This window comes from Haliotis cracherodii, unplaced genomic scaffold (assembly GCF_022045235.1).
Source record: "Haliotis cracherodii isolate W230 unplaced genomic scaffold, xgHalCrac1.p SCAF_11, whole genome shotgun sequence".
Lineage (NCBI taxonomy): Eukaryota > Metazoa > Mollusca > Gastropoda > Lepetellida > Haliotidae > Haliotis > Haliotis cracherodii.
Genome location: NW_027266266.1, coordinates 13,485,994 through 13,505,223, shown reverse-complemented (window position 1 = coordinate 13,505,223; position 19,230 = coordinate 13,485,994). Strand labels below are relative to the sequence as shown.

The 19,230-nt window shown below is 38.8% G+C and overlaps 1 protein-coding gene across 2 annotated transcripts in view; it reads left to right on the top strand.

Moving 5' to 3' along the window:
* The window catches only part of LOC139456233 (uncharacterized), a 34,416-nt gene extending 16,710 nt beyond the window's left edge, over positions 1 to 17,706 (top strand). Inside the window, exons 2-6 of one of the 2 annotated variants that reach the window (XM_071237838.1) lie at positions 8,652 to 9,783; positions 10,758 to 10,928; positions 11,276 to 11,954; positions 13,900 to 14,042; positions 14,530 to 17,706. In XM_071237838.1, the coding sequence (XP_071093939.1) occupies positions 10,772 to 10,928; positions 11,276 to 11,954; positions 13,900 to 14,042; positions 14,530 to 15,605 (2,055 nt within the window). In that variant the 5' untranslated portion in view covers positions 8,652 to 9,783; positions 10,758 to 10,771 and the 3' untranslated portion in view covers positions 15,606 to 17,706. The remainder of the gene's footprint in view (positions 1 to 8,651; positions 9,784 to 10,757; positions 10,929 to 11,275; positions 11,955 to 13,899; positions 14,043 to 14,529) is intronic. The other variant, XM_071237839.1, reaches the window with a different exon arrangement.
* The last annotated feature ends 1,524 nt before the right edge of the window (positions 17,707 to 19,230 follow it).

Here is a 19,230-nt window from a genome sequence, read left to right as displayed (position 1 = left end):
ACATTCGCGAATATCGACTTGCAGAAAACATCCTGTGTTGGTTTAACATCAATTAGTAAAGGTTAATTAGGGATGCCAAACACGTTAATTAATGAAAGAAGAGTAGTCAAAACACTGTCATTTCGAATCCCTGCCCAGGACATCACACCCCTGCACGCTAAGGTCGGTGAGAAACCTTCTCATCAAAGTAAAGACACAGTCAAGACACTGGGATGCTCACATCCAAAACCTAAAAACTAAATGCAGTAAAGACCTAAACACCCTAAGATGCCTAACTGGCTCTAACTGGGGAGCATCCAAAGATACCCTCCTCTCTCTCTACATATCACTAATTAGATCAAAACTAGACTACGGCTGCGCCATATACAACACCCTAAACAACTCTCTATCTAAAAAACTTGACTCAATACAATATCAGGCTCTCAACTCTAGAAGCAATACTAAACCCACAAAATAAACTAGAACACTTCAAGGCCTTAGGCGTATTCTTAATAAAAACGGAACTAATAAAACGCATCTAAAAACACAATAACCTACCAAATCAAAATCACATAAACAAACAAACATCCACCATACCCAGCTCCCTTAGTTCTCCTCCCCAATCCCATCGGCATCTATTCCAAATCTCAAAATTCCCAAATTCTATATAAGCAGCCCCTAAAACCGCCGGGCCCGTGTGCGAAATACGCATCAGTCGGAAAGCGCACGTTAAGTAAGTAAGTAAGTAAGTAAGTAAGTAAGTAAGTAAGTCAAGACACTGACTTTTCGGTATGAACTCTCGGTATGTAGCTATAATTATCAGTTTATTACATTGCTGAAGATACGTTTTTATTCAAACTCAATTAAATGAGCAAAACTATCCGTTTCTGGACATTTGAGATCTGCCTAGATATGCACGTTTTGTTTTATGATTCTGCAATCCATTTTTAGTATTACCCGCTGGCCCGGCCCGGCCCGACTTTTCTTGGCCCGACTTTTAAGCAATCCCTCCAATAAACGTCTCTGCGCTTTCTAAAAGTGATATTCGCACTATACTACTGAGGTTTTGATAATAGCTGTCGAGAACGTGACACGTTTAATAACTAGAAAGTACAGTAAACTACGGTTAAAACGAACTCAAAGGGACCACTTATTTTAGATCGTTATATCCGTCGTTCGTTACACGCATTTCGACCGTCATACATCTTTTATCAAGTCATGTGACATCATGTTACTCGATAAATAACAAAAGTGTGCACTGTACATGTACAGAATATATCCACTTTAATAACTGTGTTACTATTGTTAATTGAGGTTGTAATTTGAGGACAAGTTGTCAGTGCTTAAGAGTAAATCAATCAGTTGTTTATTGACAAAAGAAAAAGGGGAAACTGGTAAAAGGTAGTTAAATTTTACATGTCATGACTCCAGTTTGTGCGCATGTTCCAACTTTGGTCGACGCCCTTTATCCCTTTTTTATTCTGGTATTTATTGCACTTAGACGGTTCATAAGTTGGATAAAACCTCGAGCTCCGGCTTTTCCCTCGGGTTTTCATTTTCAACCAGAACCCCGGAGTCGGGTTTTATCCTAAACATGACTAATGGACTTTCAATGAAACAAATATATGGACTTTTACATGGTCTGTTACAAAGGCATTTTGGATCCTAGTTTATACGTTTTCTGAATAAATCATTTTTACAATAAACATGTATTATTTTTTGTGGATTCTGTTAATTCTTTCTGGGACCCATCGCCAAGCACTGGATACCCTTAAAGGGCAAGTTCACACGGAAATGAACCATTTTTTCTTGTACTTTTTCCACATTAAAAGTGTTAACATAGAAGTGTCATAGACAAAAATATAAAAACATCATATTTAATTAACATATTTATTGCACTAAAACGATTTATATTTTTCACATTTACCAAGTGTTCTATTTCCATAACAAAAACACCATGGCTTATGCCCCTTGCAATATGACGTCATTGGTGCCAATTGATAAACATTATGACGTCATCATGCTTTGTTAGAGCCGCTTCACGTGGTGTAGGTACAGTTTTGTGATTCTAGCACTCTCAGATGCCAGCCAGAATTGTGTTATGCTGAGTCACCACTGCGCCGGAGTGTGTCGTAGACCATGTTGTTTTACCGCAAACTGGTCCTTGATAACTTTTGCGTTGAGAATAGACAGGGACCCAGTTGAATTGGCACCAATTACGTCATAATCTAAGGGGGATAACTCAGGCCCATTTCGCTCGTAAAACGAAGGCCTCATAACGGCATATCACTTTCACACTATTGTGAGCTTCCTACTTTCACTGTGAAAAAAAATGAGTGTATATTTTCAAACACAGATACTAACTAATTCTAAAATTGCGTTTTGTTTAGAAAAAGAAAGAAAGTGATTTTTGCGTGTACACTTCCCCTTTAAATATTGAATACAAATATTAAAATTTGTCACCCTTAAATACTGAGAACCCCGCAAGGGTTCGAATACAAAATTCGCCCTAATTATATTGTTGTTTTGTTAGCATGTTACAAAGATTGCAAGGTTACCTATAGTATTTATCACTGACAGCGGTCAAATTATAACTTAAAGCCCCATCTGCGGTAGTAACTACCGCACTCTAGTGGGCGGAGCTTATACAAGTGATCGGACAGGTCAATATGACGTCATCATAAACACATAGATTTCATTGGTTAATGCGTAAACGGGTGACGTCATGTAAACACCCACCCACGTGGGCCGTTTGACAACAAGGACGTAAGTTTTAATGGTAATATAAATATCTAACAAACGATTCCAAGACTTTTCAACAAACGCGTTCATCTTTGGTTTCAAAACCTACCTGCCATGTCGTCTTCACATCTTCATAAAATGATACCGTGTGAATGTCCACGATTTATCCAACACACAAATTATAGTTCTAGATTTCTAGACTAGAACGAAATATGTTTGTCGTAATGCATATGAGCAGTGTAAATGAACAAGAAACATAATATGTGTTGGGGCACCAATCGTTATCTTGTGGTGTACGGTATATCTGCAGTTTATAAATAGCATTTCTCACAATATATACGGCAATCGGTGATTTCAACAATGTTTTTCTTCGTTGTGTTCGTCTTGCCTCATCTGGATGACAACGATCGTGTTAAAAACCCTGGTCAAAAATATTTTCAATTGATCAAAGTAGTTTCTTGTCGTTTTTTCATTGCCCAGTAGCAATGTATTTTGACAAAGTCTCACTTGTCCGATGAAGCTCCTCATGCCGAAGTAACTCGATCCGTGAAACTTGGCGGGTCCGAGTGACCCAGATCCCTTTTGATTGGCATGCCAAGTGTCATTTGCATAAGGCCATCTATATTGTTTGTATGTGTTTCTCCCCTCAAGCCTCAACTAATCAGAGAGCGGGCGGACGAAATAAAATATATGACTTATCAAAAAATGTCTTTCAATAATTGTGTAAGTAATTTTATGACATTTAAAAAAAAACACTTGATACTAGAATCAAGTCTATGAATTAATTTATAATGTAGATCTATTCGCTTTGCTTCGGAAACGAATTTTTAATAAACAACGGAACAAAGATAAAGTTGACCTGGTTTTATGACGGTGCAGTTGTAGATGTAGAAGTATTTCTTTTATTAGATCGGTGGGCAATTTTCCACTGCCGCAGCAAAATTGAGACACGAAGACATTATATTATTTCACGTCGGAATGGAGATAAAAATATTCAAATACGGACAGCCTCACAGACTTCGAAACGATGTTCAGATAAATATTTGTTCACATTAGTTCCGTCATGTGCGTGAAAATGGGTTTCATCATTACTTTCATCAAGATTACATTCAGGTCGCTTGCTACTTTGGCAGTCGTGTTTTGTCTCGAAGCTCAAAGCAACAATGTTTCTCTCAGATACATTTTTCTCTCCATCCATTACGAGCATCTGTCATAATGTCAGTGCCTCAACAAATCTTCCTGGGCAGTTGAATTCAACAATGTAATACACACGGCCTCATTCACGGCGTCATCGCAAAGATTTCTTCCAAATACCCACCATGTGATCAGGGTTACGACCTTGGGATAAATTAATAAATTATTTTGCATTTTTAGAAAATATTATTTTTTTCGTGAATATTATAATTAAAAAATATCCCGTAGATGGTACTTTTTCATTGCACTGGGTATTTCTTTTATTACTTTCTAAAACTTTTTATTTTCGCATTTCTGACCACGCGATCTCCTAGTAACCACGCCCCATGAGCGCATCGAGTTGCTGCTTACAACTGTGAAGATCTTTGCAATTTCGCTTGTCTTCAATATGAGCAACAGAAGATTTTCATGTGAAGCCTACTTTGACGAAGAATTGTTCGAGATAATCAGGGAGCCTTATGTCATTTCGATTATGACATTGGTGACTTTATCGTGGAGAAAGTTCCAGTTCAAGATGACATCATTCCGATTCGCAACTCGAATCGACAAGATGGCGCCTCTCTTCCCGCCCTTGCAAGGGCAACAGAAACTTTGATAAATTCAGTGACGATTCTTGGGATTAGTGAATCAGTGTCACAGCTAGATTTCATTGTGGAACCAGATGAAGCCGAATATGTATGTTCGCACTTCTTTTGTCAACCATGCGTGACACGGCACAGGCAATCGCAGTTAAGGAATGGTGCGGCCAGCATGTTGCAGAAATTCGTCGATTCAAGCACATTGCTTCTGGACGAAGTGTTTGGAGAGATCGTAGATACTTGGACTTGAAGAAACGGAATTAAACGTTGCAGCAGATCAGAGACCATATAATATTATATGGTCTCTGAGCAGATGAAGGATTGGTGTGGACAAAACGGGAAAGGGATCCCAGATTGTATTTTAAAACTTGTGCGCTAAGTGTATCCAAATACCCCGAACAAAAATACATGGGACAAGTGTGGATCTAATGATCAAACTCAGTTTTGTGTGTGAAAATTCTGTGAAAGTGAAGGAGTTCATAATTAAAGTTGTCTTGGAATATGTGTATTGGAGTTTTCGTTTATCGTAAGTACAATATTATCTGGATACGCCTTCTATAGGTCAAATCATCAAATATATTTCGTTACTTATTTACCAGTTGGTTATGTGCATTGTTATTTTGATACACGTGACATATTCATCTATTGTAGTCAAGTTGAGGAATATTGGCGTAACTTCTGGTGCTTCAAGTTAGGCCCCTTCCTAAACACTAGTTGAAAAATCTGTAATAATTTACGTTTTATGATATAAACTGATTATTGTGTGGCACAAATCTAACTGTTGAATTCAAATGACCAAAACTAAACAAGTATCTGTAATTTTCGGATAGAACTGAAAGAATCGCGTCGTCAATTTCGTATTTAAGTATCGTTACTGTTACATTAACCGAAACTGATTTTCTGCCGTAAAAATATACAACACAATACACTTTGACCACAAATGCATTAAATGTGTCACATGTACACATGACCATGTGCTTTGCTATTTATAGCGCTAACGTAATTAAGCTCCGCCCACTGTGATTGATGCAGACGCCAAACACGATCGATTCGATTTTTTATGATAAAACTACAGAAAATTTATTTACTTATATCTTGATATGGAGCCATTTTTTGTATCCATGGTTTGTTATTCAAGTTGATACGAAGTTTGACGGTCAATGGTGATCTGGTTCCCGTATGGTTTTTTAAAAAACCTCTCCCGACACTCGGTTGTGTTTACATTGTCAGTCATTGTTCGAAACTGAAACACCGCCACCTTGCGGGCTATTTATAGTCAGGGTGGGGCTTTAAGTTCGTTGTTCTTTACCACGCGAAGACTGTAATTGAATTTTCTCAAACAAAAGGTTTATCTCAATGTCCTATTTCACAACACATGGTTGCTGGGGACTCTATTCTTTGTAACCTTCCCTGATTGTTTGATAATACCTGGTCGATCAATTTCTAAACGAATCACCGATGTAACGGCTAAACTACATATATAAAGTGGTGTGATGATGAATCTATGTCAATCAAAATACATACAGCTACATTTGCCGCTTTATACGCCCTGCTAAAAAATAATTGTATGCCGATCATGTATACTCGAAGTTTATATAACACTCAAATGGTGCAGTTGTCAGCATGACATATTGTTCAAAATGTTTGTGTCACTGGTTAGAGTAGACCCCCAAGCAAGAACGTGCCGATCGAGTGATAAGATACGCAAGGGGTCGCGTACATGTATATCTCCCAGCAACACTAAGTCTTGCCGACCTAGTCACGCCAGTGAATACAGCCCTGGTGTCTACGATAGCAAGGTGAACGCTATTCAATGTCATTTCTGTAATGTCAAAGTGTCCTGGAAAATATATTGTGTGTGCAATAGATTGTCAGTGAAAGAACAGCGCAGTAGTCAAAACCTTGAGTACTGTAGATGGAATGTCCAACGATGAGTCTTGACCAGGAAGTATGTGATGCTTCAGTCATTACACTGATATGTTCTATCATAAATAGATAATGTTTCAAACAATACAGTTACAAGTACTCTCAACAGCTAGCTGTTCAATAATGATAAGAAAAAAACTGTGGCACTTGCAATCTTTGTACCAGTGAATGATTATGGTAGTTTTATACCGCTTTTAGCAATATTACTGGCATCACACAGCATTGTACTCATGCGATCAGTCGAACACGGATCTTCGGCGTGACGAGCCGACGGTTTAACCACTAGGCTACCCAACCGTCCCCAATCTCTGTAGCAAGCATACCTATACTGAAATAGGTACACTCACAGGTAGTATATAGTCCATTGATCCTGACTACACAAAAAATCCGGTATATAAATTGGATATATGTTTTTGGAAAATATTGATGGCCCGATATTCGACAACGGTACGTTAAAACGTAACCATTGCCCATTTGCAGTGTCTTAAACGGCATTGTTTTCACACTTGTTCAAAAATGTCAAGGAGGAAATCAGTAGAGCAAAATGCACGTGCAAGTTATTGCATTCATAACTCGTGGTAGTGGCTATAAAAAGACAACCATAAGCCAATAATTTGTCATTCAATTGTGAACATTTTGTTGCCGAAAATGCCAAGACTCAGCGCTGCCTATCGGAACATCGTCATAGGACGTATCCAAAGAAGGGAATCGCACTCTTCTGTTCGCACGCCACTTCAACGACCACCACTGCATTTTTCGCTTTTGGGACCGATACACACAGTTCAATTCCAATGCAGACCGTCCGAGAACCGGCCGACCAAGAGTTAGCACACCTGCACAGGAACGCTACATTCGGCTGTTCCACCTTTGTCATCACTATGCCACAGCTACGGAGACTGCAAGACGCTTCCCTGGTTTGAGGAGGATATCGGACAAGACCGTCAGGAACACTCTTTGCGAGACTGGAATCCGATCCAGTCTGAGGCGCCGCGATTCGCTGTGCAGAGTTGCGTCCCTTGGGCACGCCAGAAACCTATGATAGTAGGTTCGAATCAAGGTTCGCCCCGATGATGTTTCTGTAATGATAAGTGTTAATGTCAACAGAAGTCCATTAATCTATATTAAGTAGTATCTAGCATCTAAGCCAACGAGAGTGCTCTCCCTTGGGTTGTAACAAGATGGCCACCATGCTGACCACATGGTCTGAATAAAAGGGCTTTTTAACACGAAGTACCTTTCTTCAGTTGAGATCGTCGTCGAAATGAGTGTTTTTCCCCACATTGTGTACGTGAATTCGACAATTTCGGTGGCGGTAGTGTCATGGGGCGCGCGGGGTGGGGGGGGGGGGGGGGGGGTGTGTGTCATATCCTACACCACGAGATCGGATTTGGTTGTGGTTCAGGGAAATTTGAGAGCGAATTGCTACATGAATCAAATTCTTCAATTTCACCTTCTTCCAATCATTGACAACCAGAGGGAGCTCTTTCAACAGGACAACGCTCCACAGCACACAGTTCGTATCACGGTAGACAACCTGCATAATGCCAACATCAACATCCTGCCCTGGACCTCGAGATCTCCAGATCTCAACACAATCGAACACCTCTGGGATGAACTTGATCGACGTGTATGCCAACGTCAGTACACGCTGCAGACACTCCCACAACTGGCCAACACGTTACAAGCAGAATGGCGCAGAATTCCGAAGGACAGAATTTGTACTCTTATCCAGTCAGTGCCGAAGAGATGCAGAGCCGTGATTGCTGCCCGGGGCGGTCACGCGAAATACTGAGTTCAGCCCTTATGTGACATGACAATGAACAGTTTTCAGTGCCTTTGTACAACAACATGTGACTATCGAGCTCCATAATCTCGTATTTGTATCTATGATGATAAAGTTACTAAAAATCTACCTGTGCGTTTCTTCTTTTGAAAAGTGTAGATGTCCCTAACTGTTTGCTAATGACAAAAGGTAAAATAATTTGTAATCTCGCAGGAAAAGGGATGTCTTCACACAATGAAAATTATTCAAATTTTAGCATGGCTTCGTGCATCATACCATTTATATGTATTTAACTATCAAACTAAACCCGAGCAGTTAAATATATGTTCAAATCCTCTGAAAAAAATTAATGAAGTAAGGTCAAGGGTTTCTGACAAAATAAAATAAGTGAAGATCACATTCATGTTAACCAGTTACTCCTATTTTCTTAGTTACACTCTTTATTTCAGACGTGTACAAAATGCGAACAGTACAGTAAAGAATTCAACAAAAGGAACAACAGTCTTTGTGTGCATCTTGAAGTAACTTGTTTCAACTCCATTTGGGACTACAAAACAAAAGAACCTCGACGCCCTAACCCAGAACGGAAAAGGAAGAAGAAAGAAGAGATAAAACGGTCTGTCTCGGCCCTCAGGAATTCTAAAGGAGGACAACTTCTGATTCACTTAGAAGGCCTTAGTCCAGAAGACCGGAGTCAGGGAAATTTTGACGAGTTCATAGATGATGACCTTCAAACCATCATAAATGCTGATGAAACATTTGATGATGTTTACTACAAAAAGACACTCCAGGGGGATCCGGAATTTGTGGTTATTGATATTGAGCCTTCATCTACAATAATAATAACAGATCCCAAGACTAAATTTATCATAGACAAAGGGTTTACACCAGATAGTGCACAAGCACTGCGGTTCTTCCTGAAACACATCTCTGATGCGCCAAATTCAAATCATTCAGCGGTCAAGCATAGACAGCCTTTCTTAAATGATGAAACAATACAAACAATAACTGAAAAAAGAGATATTCAGCTGAAAGGATTTAGCTTCAAAGACGCAACGAAAGAACAGAAGAAGACAATTTTGAGAGACCCAGAACATTTTGTTGACCACTTGTGGGATCTGCGTCTTCCCCTCTATGTAACTGCTTTTGCAAAACTCAATGGAGGTGGATCATTTATTCTTGGCATAGGAGAGAAAGAAAAGAAATTTTCTGCTGTGATCAAAGGAAAGACAGTCCAATATGTGTCTAAATCATTTGATGTTCACGGAATCGAACTGCCTACAGAAAAATACCCTCAGATAAAACAATTAATAGAGCAACGTTTGAAAGGTGATATGTGCTCCATTGACTACAAGGGGGAAAGATTAGATTGGAACGACATACACATCACTGCTCATTTTCACAACATAATTGAAGAGGGCCGTATACTGCTTGAAATTGTAGTGAATCCAATCACAGGTGTATTGTTCTATGATAACCAGGGACCAGAGGCATACAAGGTGGAACATAGAGAACCATTTTTGAAGTGCACCCGCTGTGAGCTCAAGGAAATAATAACATCAGTTACAAAACATTAGAAAGGTATTGTCTTATTTCTATTGTGGCACAAAACTCAAATGTTCAGAGTGAATGAGTTTAACTTAACACCATCTTGACAGCATTTAAAGTATCATGGCGTTAACGTCTGAAGTGAAGAAATCCCAAAATGAGTCGTTGCTACCAGTATCTTACGCTTAGATTGCATAATCGTTACTTTAAAGAACTTGTTTAGATAGTAAGTAAAGCGACAAAACCCCTTCCATATCCAATAGAAATCTCCGCATAAAGCAGAGTCGATTGTACAATTCCGACTATATCATGAGCATATGTTTACAAATCTCTATCAAATAGTAATGATTCCAGGTTAGCGTATCCTTGCCCACCGGTGGCACCCGTCACAAACACATGCAAAGGCAAGTCCAGTGTACACCCGAAAAAAATATGGGAACATATGCGTCAAATTTGGAACTGCCTTCACATGTATACCATAAAACCTTTTGAAAGCATTACTGGGGCCTTGAATGATGTAACCTTGATCAAACAACTTCTGAGCAAAAGTCGTATGACGTTCTTTGAAATCTTGGTAGAAAGAGCATGATCGATTGTATCTCAAAAGTTTCGAAATGTAGACACCAAAGGCTGGAGCTACTGGAACACTGCTCGACATGAAGAGAATGTTGACTATTGGAAAGTTGAAGTCATCCCTCTTGTCATACAGTCTTATGGAGAGTGTTTTGTCACTCTGAATCTTTATATGAAACAGATGATGCGGTCTCATCGGTCTCCTTTATTTCCAGTTCAGATGGGTAAATCAGTGAAAGGGAATTGACTGTTTGATTGTTATTGAACGATATCAGATCATCAATATACCTGAAGCTTAAGTTAAACTTATTGGCCTAATTAGCTTCTTTTGACTTTGCTAATCTGAACAGAAGTTATCCTAGTTATCCTATATGTTTTACATATGCACTTATTTATGCAATTCGTATGGATAATCAGGCACTCTCTGTTAACAGGTTTATTTACAGAGATGTCAGCTGAGAAGTTACCTGTCGAGGTAGTTTTAACAGACGCCATCGAGGAAGACTTAACTGCCGAAGTTCCCATAGCTACAAGCAATCCTTTCCGCCCAACAGTATATGCAACTGAAAACTTTTTGGAGGAACTGTCTAACCGACTTCAAAATGGTTTGAACTGCTCTCATTATCTTTAAGTTGCTAACGTCATATTGTTACATAATAACACAATAATATATATATAAAACATGAGTGATGGAGCATACCTTACCTTTTCCGAAAATAACTTTGCCCCCGAAATATAACATTGTTGCTAATCTTATGGTAAGAATATACATATTGACAGAAATGAGGAAACGAACTTCTTCGGAAATCTTTGGTATGTTAAACATGATTTACATCGCTGGATATCCTGTCTGTCTTTATTTGTGTTATCAGTATAAAATCAGTTTTACATGCTTCTTCACAATTGTTCAAGTAATGCACATACAAGTACAAAACTTCAACATATGTTTTAGATGTCCATATGCTCCCAGAGGGTGCAGTAAGAAGATGGAAGAAAGAAATGCGAATCCTTCTTGGTAGCTCAAAGACTGGATTGATATATATGGCAACATCTCTTGCAGAGACGTTAGATTTGCAACTGAAAGATACAAACATTGACGGAGTTGTATTTGATGCATGCGTTATCGCATGTGATCATCCAGTTCAAATTCTTACCTTTGTTAGAAGCGTGTCAAAAGACAAATTTGATACCTTGATTCAAAGAAATGACCAGTTGTCCAAAGGTGTCCTGTATTCTTTAAGGGAATTTACTGATGAAAAATTAAACATTTTGAATGGTGTACTTGATCTTGATGATTTGAGAGACAGTGCCGATTTTGAAGACAAAAGGCGCAAAATGTTCGGGAAACGTAGCCTTTATGTCAATCCTAGATCTCTTCAAATGAACCCTAGCAAATGCAGACATTTATGCAAAGCCTTCTTCGTGGCAGCAGCTGTAGATCACACTTCTACATCATCAGACAAAATAGTTCTGCTGAAGTGGGATGACTACCAGCTTCTTGAAAAACACCTTGATGAACAAAAAGTCATTGTGAATTACGCATCCAAAGAAAGAGCAATTACTCTGATGAAGGAAGTCGCCAGAAGGTTATCAAGATCAGGGAAAACAGTTCTGAGAATCAAAGCACTAAGGTGAGAGTTTTATCACATGGAGGATATTTGGTTGGTAATACGTCAAATTGTGTGCATCTGTTGAAATAGCCAAAGACAATATTGCGTGAAGACATGTTTAATGAACAAAAGTCCGTTTTCATGTGACACACAATGCCAACAAACAACATGTGACCAACTAATCAGCTAGATCTACAGTCAAAATAACAGCATTTGATCAAAACTGAAATGTCAAATAATCACGAAAACAAATTCATTGAAATAAAAATGTCAGTGTTGCGTATGTGATCCACGTGATGCGATCACGGCCTGGTACCATCGTCTTATGGCCACCAATAAGTATCTGGATGGTATCCGAAGGGAAGATTGTTCTACTCTTCAGTAAGAGCTTTGCCGAGTTCATGTAGAGTTGACGGAAGGACAGGGCGTCGAAAGAGGGCAGTCTGCAGCTCATTCCACATATAAGTATGATTGGGTTGAGTTCTGGTTACCGGGCTGACCATCCATGCAGACAAAAGTCCCCTGCTCTAAGAAGGCATCAGCGATGAGGATGAAGTCCGGTCTGATTGCACCAAGATACAGTCTCAAGAACACATCAAGAATATCATCCCTGCAGCACAGAGTCTGTCACCATACCCCGCTGTTGGACATGGAGATCAGTTGGTCTAGCTCTACTGATCTCACGACGATCTGTGATGTCTAGACAGTATCACGCTACATCAATGAAAAGTAGTGGAGCCCAGTCCTGGTCTATAGTTGCAATCAGAAGAAACCAGTCTCCCGGCTGTTGGAACGATGTCGACCACCTGCAGGATGCTGGGGGCGGTTTTTTTGCAGTATTTCAGAAACATCATGGCGGGGGACACCACAAATGGGGAATGTGGGGAATCGATCCGGGGCCTTCGGCGTGGTGAGCCAACGCTTTAACCACCAGGCTACCCATCCGCCCTGCAAGTCGCTGGGAAGCTGATCCAAACATTTCCTATCGATTCCATGCCCTTCTGATCACACTTTGGCTGACACAAAATATGTTTGCAACGTGACGTTGTCTTTTCTGCCTAATTCTGCAGTTGGGGTAATATACACCTGCCACTATCTGTTAATGAATGATAAACACTTGCTCGTGATTTGGTCAGAATCGTATAATGTTATGACCGTGGAAAGGGTTCTGTCCCTTTTATTGTAATTTACAGATTAAAATAAATAAATGCAGGGAAGAGGGTTTGGGTGATCCTGGCACTGTCAGTGATCATGAGCTCAGGGCCCTTACCCCTTTTACACGCAGCCCAGACAGTGAACGGGACTTCTCCCAGGAAGTGCTGTCATATTAATAACTACTAGTAGTAGTTGTTCTTGTAAAATGCTACTGTCACTGTAGTAAGGTAAACATTTAATACGCATAAGTGGAGACATACTGTGTATATCTGAAAGCATTAACTAGATATCTCAATTGAGTGAAATAACACAAGAACTACTTTCAGTTTGCCCCAATGGTTTTCAGAGAAATACCAAATAAGAATCCATAAGAAAACGATCATCTAAATATATGTAACATCTGTGTTGTTTTGTTGAATAACATGTTTATCTCATCTCACGACCTGAAAAAGGGTATAGTTTTACTCGTGGCTACTAATTAAACTATCAATGGGTCAGGTCACTCGATGAGATAACACTGTTATTGACAAAAAGACAACTATCCACTATTTACTATTCGTAAAGTTTTGATATATACCTTACATCTATATAAGCTAACTCACCCACCCCAATCCCAAAGAAAACTGCACTCGCTTCATAAAATTGGTATGACACGGGAGCTCGTTTAGCAATCTCTACATCTCTTCATTTTCTCTATTTGACTGTAAAATGAAGGCATACCATACAGTGATTGTTGAGCATTATATTACACAATTCATCAGCATATTTGTTTTTGCTTCTATGTATTTTCTTATTGTTATATACTTTTCAGAGAAGAGACCATCCCGCACAAGACCGAGCTTGCTACACCCTATGTAGGTGACTGTCTTGAAGATGATGCCTTCCACTATGTGTCTGATTCGTATGCATTTAATCAGCTACCAATCATCAAAGGCAAATGTTGGTTGTTCAAAGGTAAATCAAATGGTATTTGAATATGTTATTATAAACAAGCATACACCTCGGTTGACAAATATCCCATTGGTGTAAGATAAATTTAATCAGCTGAATTGTGTATACCGACATGACTCAATATTTTACTGAACAGTGTGTGTGTGTGTGTGTGTGTGTGTGTGTGTGTGTGTGTGTGTGTGTGTGTGTGTGTGTGTGTGTGTGTGTGTGTGTGTGTGTGTGTGTGAGAGAGAGAGAGGGAGAGAGAGAGTCTTTTGTATTAAACTGTTCTAAATAAGTTCAAATAAAATACTTTTTTCTCCGACATTGTGATAATATACTTGTGACAACTGATGACACCCAAAGTGATAGAACATATAGGATAACATGTGTGAATTGCAAATAGAATGATGTCAATCACTTTTGAAACACAGCTGGGCCATTTATTCCAAATCCTCAAACCTGCACATCTATACTACTTCTTATGTTATCATTGTTCCCTCTCTTGTAGGTAATCCTGCTGAGCATCTGTGTGGAGTCTGCTCCTTGGAAATGTCTGTCGATTGTGGAAAACTTGGACGGGTGCTTGTTAACAGGAAGTTATTGCCAGAAAAGATACTGACTGGTACATTTGATTGGAAGTGTCTCTGGCGTTACGTCAATTTTGCTGAAGAACTAAGATCGGAATTCATAGACAGCATCAAATTATATTCAAAAAACATAGCCAGGAAGCTAATATCTGACCATGACACTATCTTTCATTGTACTTGTAAGACGCTTCAGACACCTAGTGCAGTTCCTACATGTACTTTGTTCAGTGCAGAAACTGACAAAAACAAAAGGTCAGAAAACATAGAAAACACAACTATTCCACCATCACCTCATCGTACGGACCTACGACATGTAAATGCCGTACGGGTGAATATCTGCAGCATGTATCCTTCATCAGATTCTAATTTAGAATCAAGTGATGATCAGGAAACAATTGCAGCCTCTATCGACAGTTCACAGTCTGATCCTGACATTGTACAGTTTACTGAGTCAGATAGCACAGATTCATCAGATTCTGGTTTAGAATCAAGTGATGATCAGAACACAATTGCAGCCTCTGTTTACAGTTCACTCTCTTATCGTGACATTGTACAGTTTATTGAATTAGAAAACCCAGCTATATCATCACCACTTCATCCTACTGTCTCAGGACAACCAGAGAAGATTCCTTCGCCGGGAATATTGCCTTCATCAGTCGGAAGTGCCAGGACCAGAAACAGGTTAAAACACCATTCAGAAAATGATGACAATTACACAAATTCGCTATTAGATTTTATGTTAGGCTTAAATGATGATCAGGACACAATTGCAGCCTCTGTCGACAGTTCACGATCTGATCCTGACAGTGAATCCTTATTTAAGTCAGAAACCACAGCTATTTCATCATCACCTCATCCTACTGACCCAGGACAACCAGAGGTGATTCCTTTGACGGAAAAGTTGCTTTCATCATTCGGCAGTGTAGATACAAAAGTCAAGACCAGAAACTGGTTAAAACACCATTCAGGAAATGATGACTACGAAACAGATCCTTAATGAGATTATTCTTTTGGATTAAGTGATGTTTAGTACACAATTGCAGCCTCTGTCGACAGTTCACGGTCTGATCTTGACAGTGTACAGTTATTTGAATGAAATAAGTGATTTTAGATTAGACGTACATGCAAGCATATATATATATACCGGCAGAGCAAATAAATATGCCTATATTTAGCTTGGATAAACATACAAGTCTGTGCTTTTGCATCCTGCTATGTTGATGTAACCTGATGTCTCAATCCGTGCAATTAAGGACTGATTTTGGGTAATATACTTCTTTTATATCACTATTTCTTCATACTGCTTTGCAACTTTTGAAAGAACTGGGAAAAGCAAACCAGTCTGTGACTGTCAGCATGTTTTTAGAGACATTGTATTGTCAATAACAATTTAAGAGCAATTTAGGGACGCGTATTGCCCACATATCACTGCAATTAATGGGGCCAAACGCAGGAATGAAACTCGCATGCGCGTTGAAACCATTTGTCAACGATGTGGAGGATGTACACATGTGTATCGTCAAACGTCACAAGTCTTCGTTGTGAAAACATAATAAGACAAAACATGAGTTCAGAACAGAAATGACAGTTAACTGGTACCATTGTGTCCGGAAAAGTTATACGACATGCTGCGGCAGAAGTCTTTTAGTGTGGTGTCACGACTGGGCAACTTCTTTAGGCAAGTTGAGGACATTGTGATGAGACGCGAAATAAAGCTCATTACTCTATGGGATAGCTTCAAATCCTCTTCACAGGTGAACACAGAGTTAAGAGCAAAGACAAACACCAGACCAAATCAGCGAGTCTCAAAAGTGTGTCAGCAATCACAGTGGCCAATGCGCATAGGCGCTACGTTACCGCGGTATGGCGACCGCGATTTACGTCAATGGAGTAATACTGTGTTCCGCGATGAGTACCTTCAGGGCCATTCTTATGGTCAGGTTAGTGTGGTCCGACAAATCAATTACGGGCGTTTCAGTTACTAATATCCTGACATTGATAGTTTTTGTTTTGTATGTGTTTATTTTGTTTACAATAGTCTTACTTGTATCGTTTAGTATTTGTATTTTGGTGTTGTATTCAAATGAAATTGTAATGTGTAGATGATAGTTTAGACATGTTTGACAACACTGTCATAGTTTTACACAATGTCATGGTTTCAAGCAGTTAAAATGCTAATTCATATACATACTTGAAATCATGAAGGTGCATTTGAGTTGAACTTGAACGTTAGATCTCGCTTGAATCGATTCTGCATGTATGAAACGTTGACCACAATTGTGTCATCACTAGAAACGGATTTTCAAATTGATACAGTATTAAAGCTAGACGCTTAGACAACTATATTAAGAAAGCAAGTTTTGTTTCTGCTTTAGTCATGTTTTCACTGTGTATGTACTAACGTGATCTTTGATATGTGTATATTATAGTCATATTATTTGGCCAGGTATGTGACCAAGGTCTCATATATGCCAAAGCAAAGCCGATTTCCAGTATGACAAAACTAAGACTTGTACTAGTCCAATATGAAAGTACCCATATCATAACATTTGTATTGATCACTAGTCTGTTCCCATTTCTCCACCTAATCATTTGTCTGCTTTCTTGAAACGTGATTTTCTTTACTGATTAATCAAAGTTTAAAGTTTATATTTAGTTTTAATATGAGTGCACATGATCACAGCAATGCTGTCAATGATCACATGACTCCGTTTGATTTCAATCAACGCAGCCAATGTAAATATTATAGATTCTATTGAGTCATTTTGGTTTAACGTGGATAATAATATCGATTTTAAAATTATATAGAACATGTTCTTGACAAAATATGCTTTGTACATGATATTTTTTTATAAAGAAATCATATAATATACGTTTTTATATAATTTATAAGTTTATTACATGAACTGACTAATTTAGCTATTCATGCAAATGACAAACGGGTGCGAAACCAAGTATTGTATTATGAAGGGTTCAAGAACATTCAATCTGACGAGAGACATCATCCTCTCATAGATTTTACACAAATTGCAGTTCGAAAGAGATTTATATAATCATATGTTGTCATCAGTTCTTGGAAAACGCTCGTCAAATTGACTTAGTTGACGTAGTAATAATCAGTCTTGAGTTTTCAAATTATGTTGAATTCTGAAATTCAGACTCTATAAAATAAATATATAAATGTATTGTCCAGTTTCCTTGGTCTGATACCTAGCCGTGTCGCAGGGGTCATTGTATTGTACTGAATCTGAGATTCGAACCCACAACCAAAGGCTTCCTGCTTACCCAAAGGACATCAAAGACGACTGATGCTGATTATCTATTAATGCATGAAGGTTGAGAGTGACATAAGGCTCCCCACAAGACTGTATGATAAGTAGAAAAACTTCAATTTTCAAATACAGTAAACTACGGTTATAACGAACTCGCTTATAACGAACTGACGGATATAACGAACTTATTTTTTGGTCCCAACTATTTGCTGTAGTTATGCTGTATATATGCTTATAACGAACTACGGTTATAACGAACTAAAATTAGTAGTCCCTTTGAGTTCGTTATAACCGTACTTTACTGTACTTTAATCCATGTTCCCTTTATGTCGAGAAATATTCCAACAACTCTAGCCTTTGGTGTCTATATTTAACAACCTTTGGAGATACAATTGAGCATGCTATTTTCAGCTGAGATTTCAAAGGGCCTCATGCGATTCTTGTTCAAAAGATGTTTGATCGGAGTTTCAACATTCAAATCGCCAGTAAAGCTTTCCTACCGTGTTAGGGTAGGCATGCAAATGACATTTCCAAATTAGGCGCATCAATGACAAAATGAGGTCTGATGCAATTCCCTATAATGGTTGAAATTGAAACAGACTCCGCTTCTAGCAGATATTTGTAATGAATATAGAAAAAGGTTTTGTCGCTTTTATTTCCAAAAGAACTCAGAATATATGGTCATTGATAAACAATGTCAGTCGCGGATTCATACAGTTTGCACATCGGTTTTTCGACCCTAATGAACGGGTGGGGGGGGGGGGGGGGGGGGGGAGGGGATACACAGTCAATCCTTAACTGATTTTAGATATAAACTATGAAGTCATTGAGTTTTACCATGGGCAGCTTCGTATTTTCATTACTCTATAGTTTCACATAACACAGGCTTTTACACCCTGTTGCACCCTGTATCAAATTTTCTGAAGAAAAGAGTTTTGTTAACGAAGTTATTTAAGAATACAAAAACCGAAATCGACTAATCACATGTATTGTAACTGTGCAATGGCAACTGTTATTTGGCTACCCTTTAATTGGATTCCTCTGCATCACTGATCCTGTACTTTTCAAACAGCTGTTGGGGGTATATTATTCTATCAATGTCATGTGTCGTTGTTTCCAAGAGATACATGTAGATTCAAAATATATGGAAATACAGAAGGAGCGGTGCCTAACACTTTTCCAGGTACATATGTTGTTACATGTAAGTAGTTTTTGTGTAAATATTTGTTCAGTAGATGTCAGTGGCTTCAACATTTTGAAATACTAGGAACAAACAAGTGTTGTCGTAGCCAGATTTGAACCACAGTCAGCCACGGCGGTGAGTGGAACTTTTCAGCAATGCTTTATGCG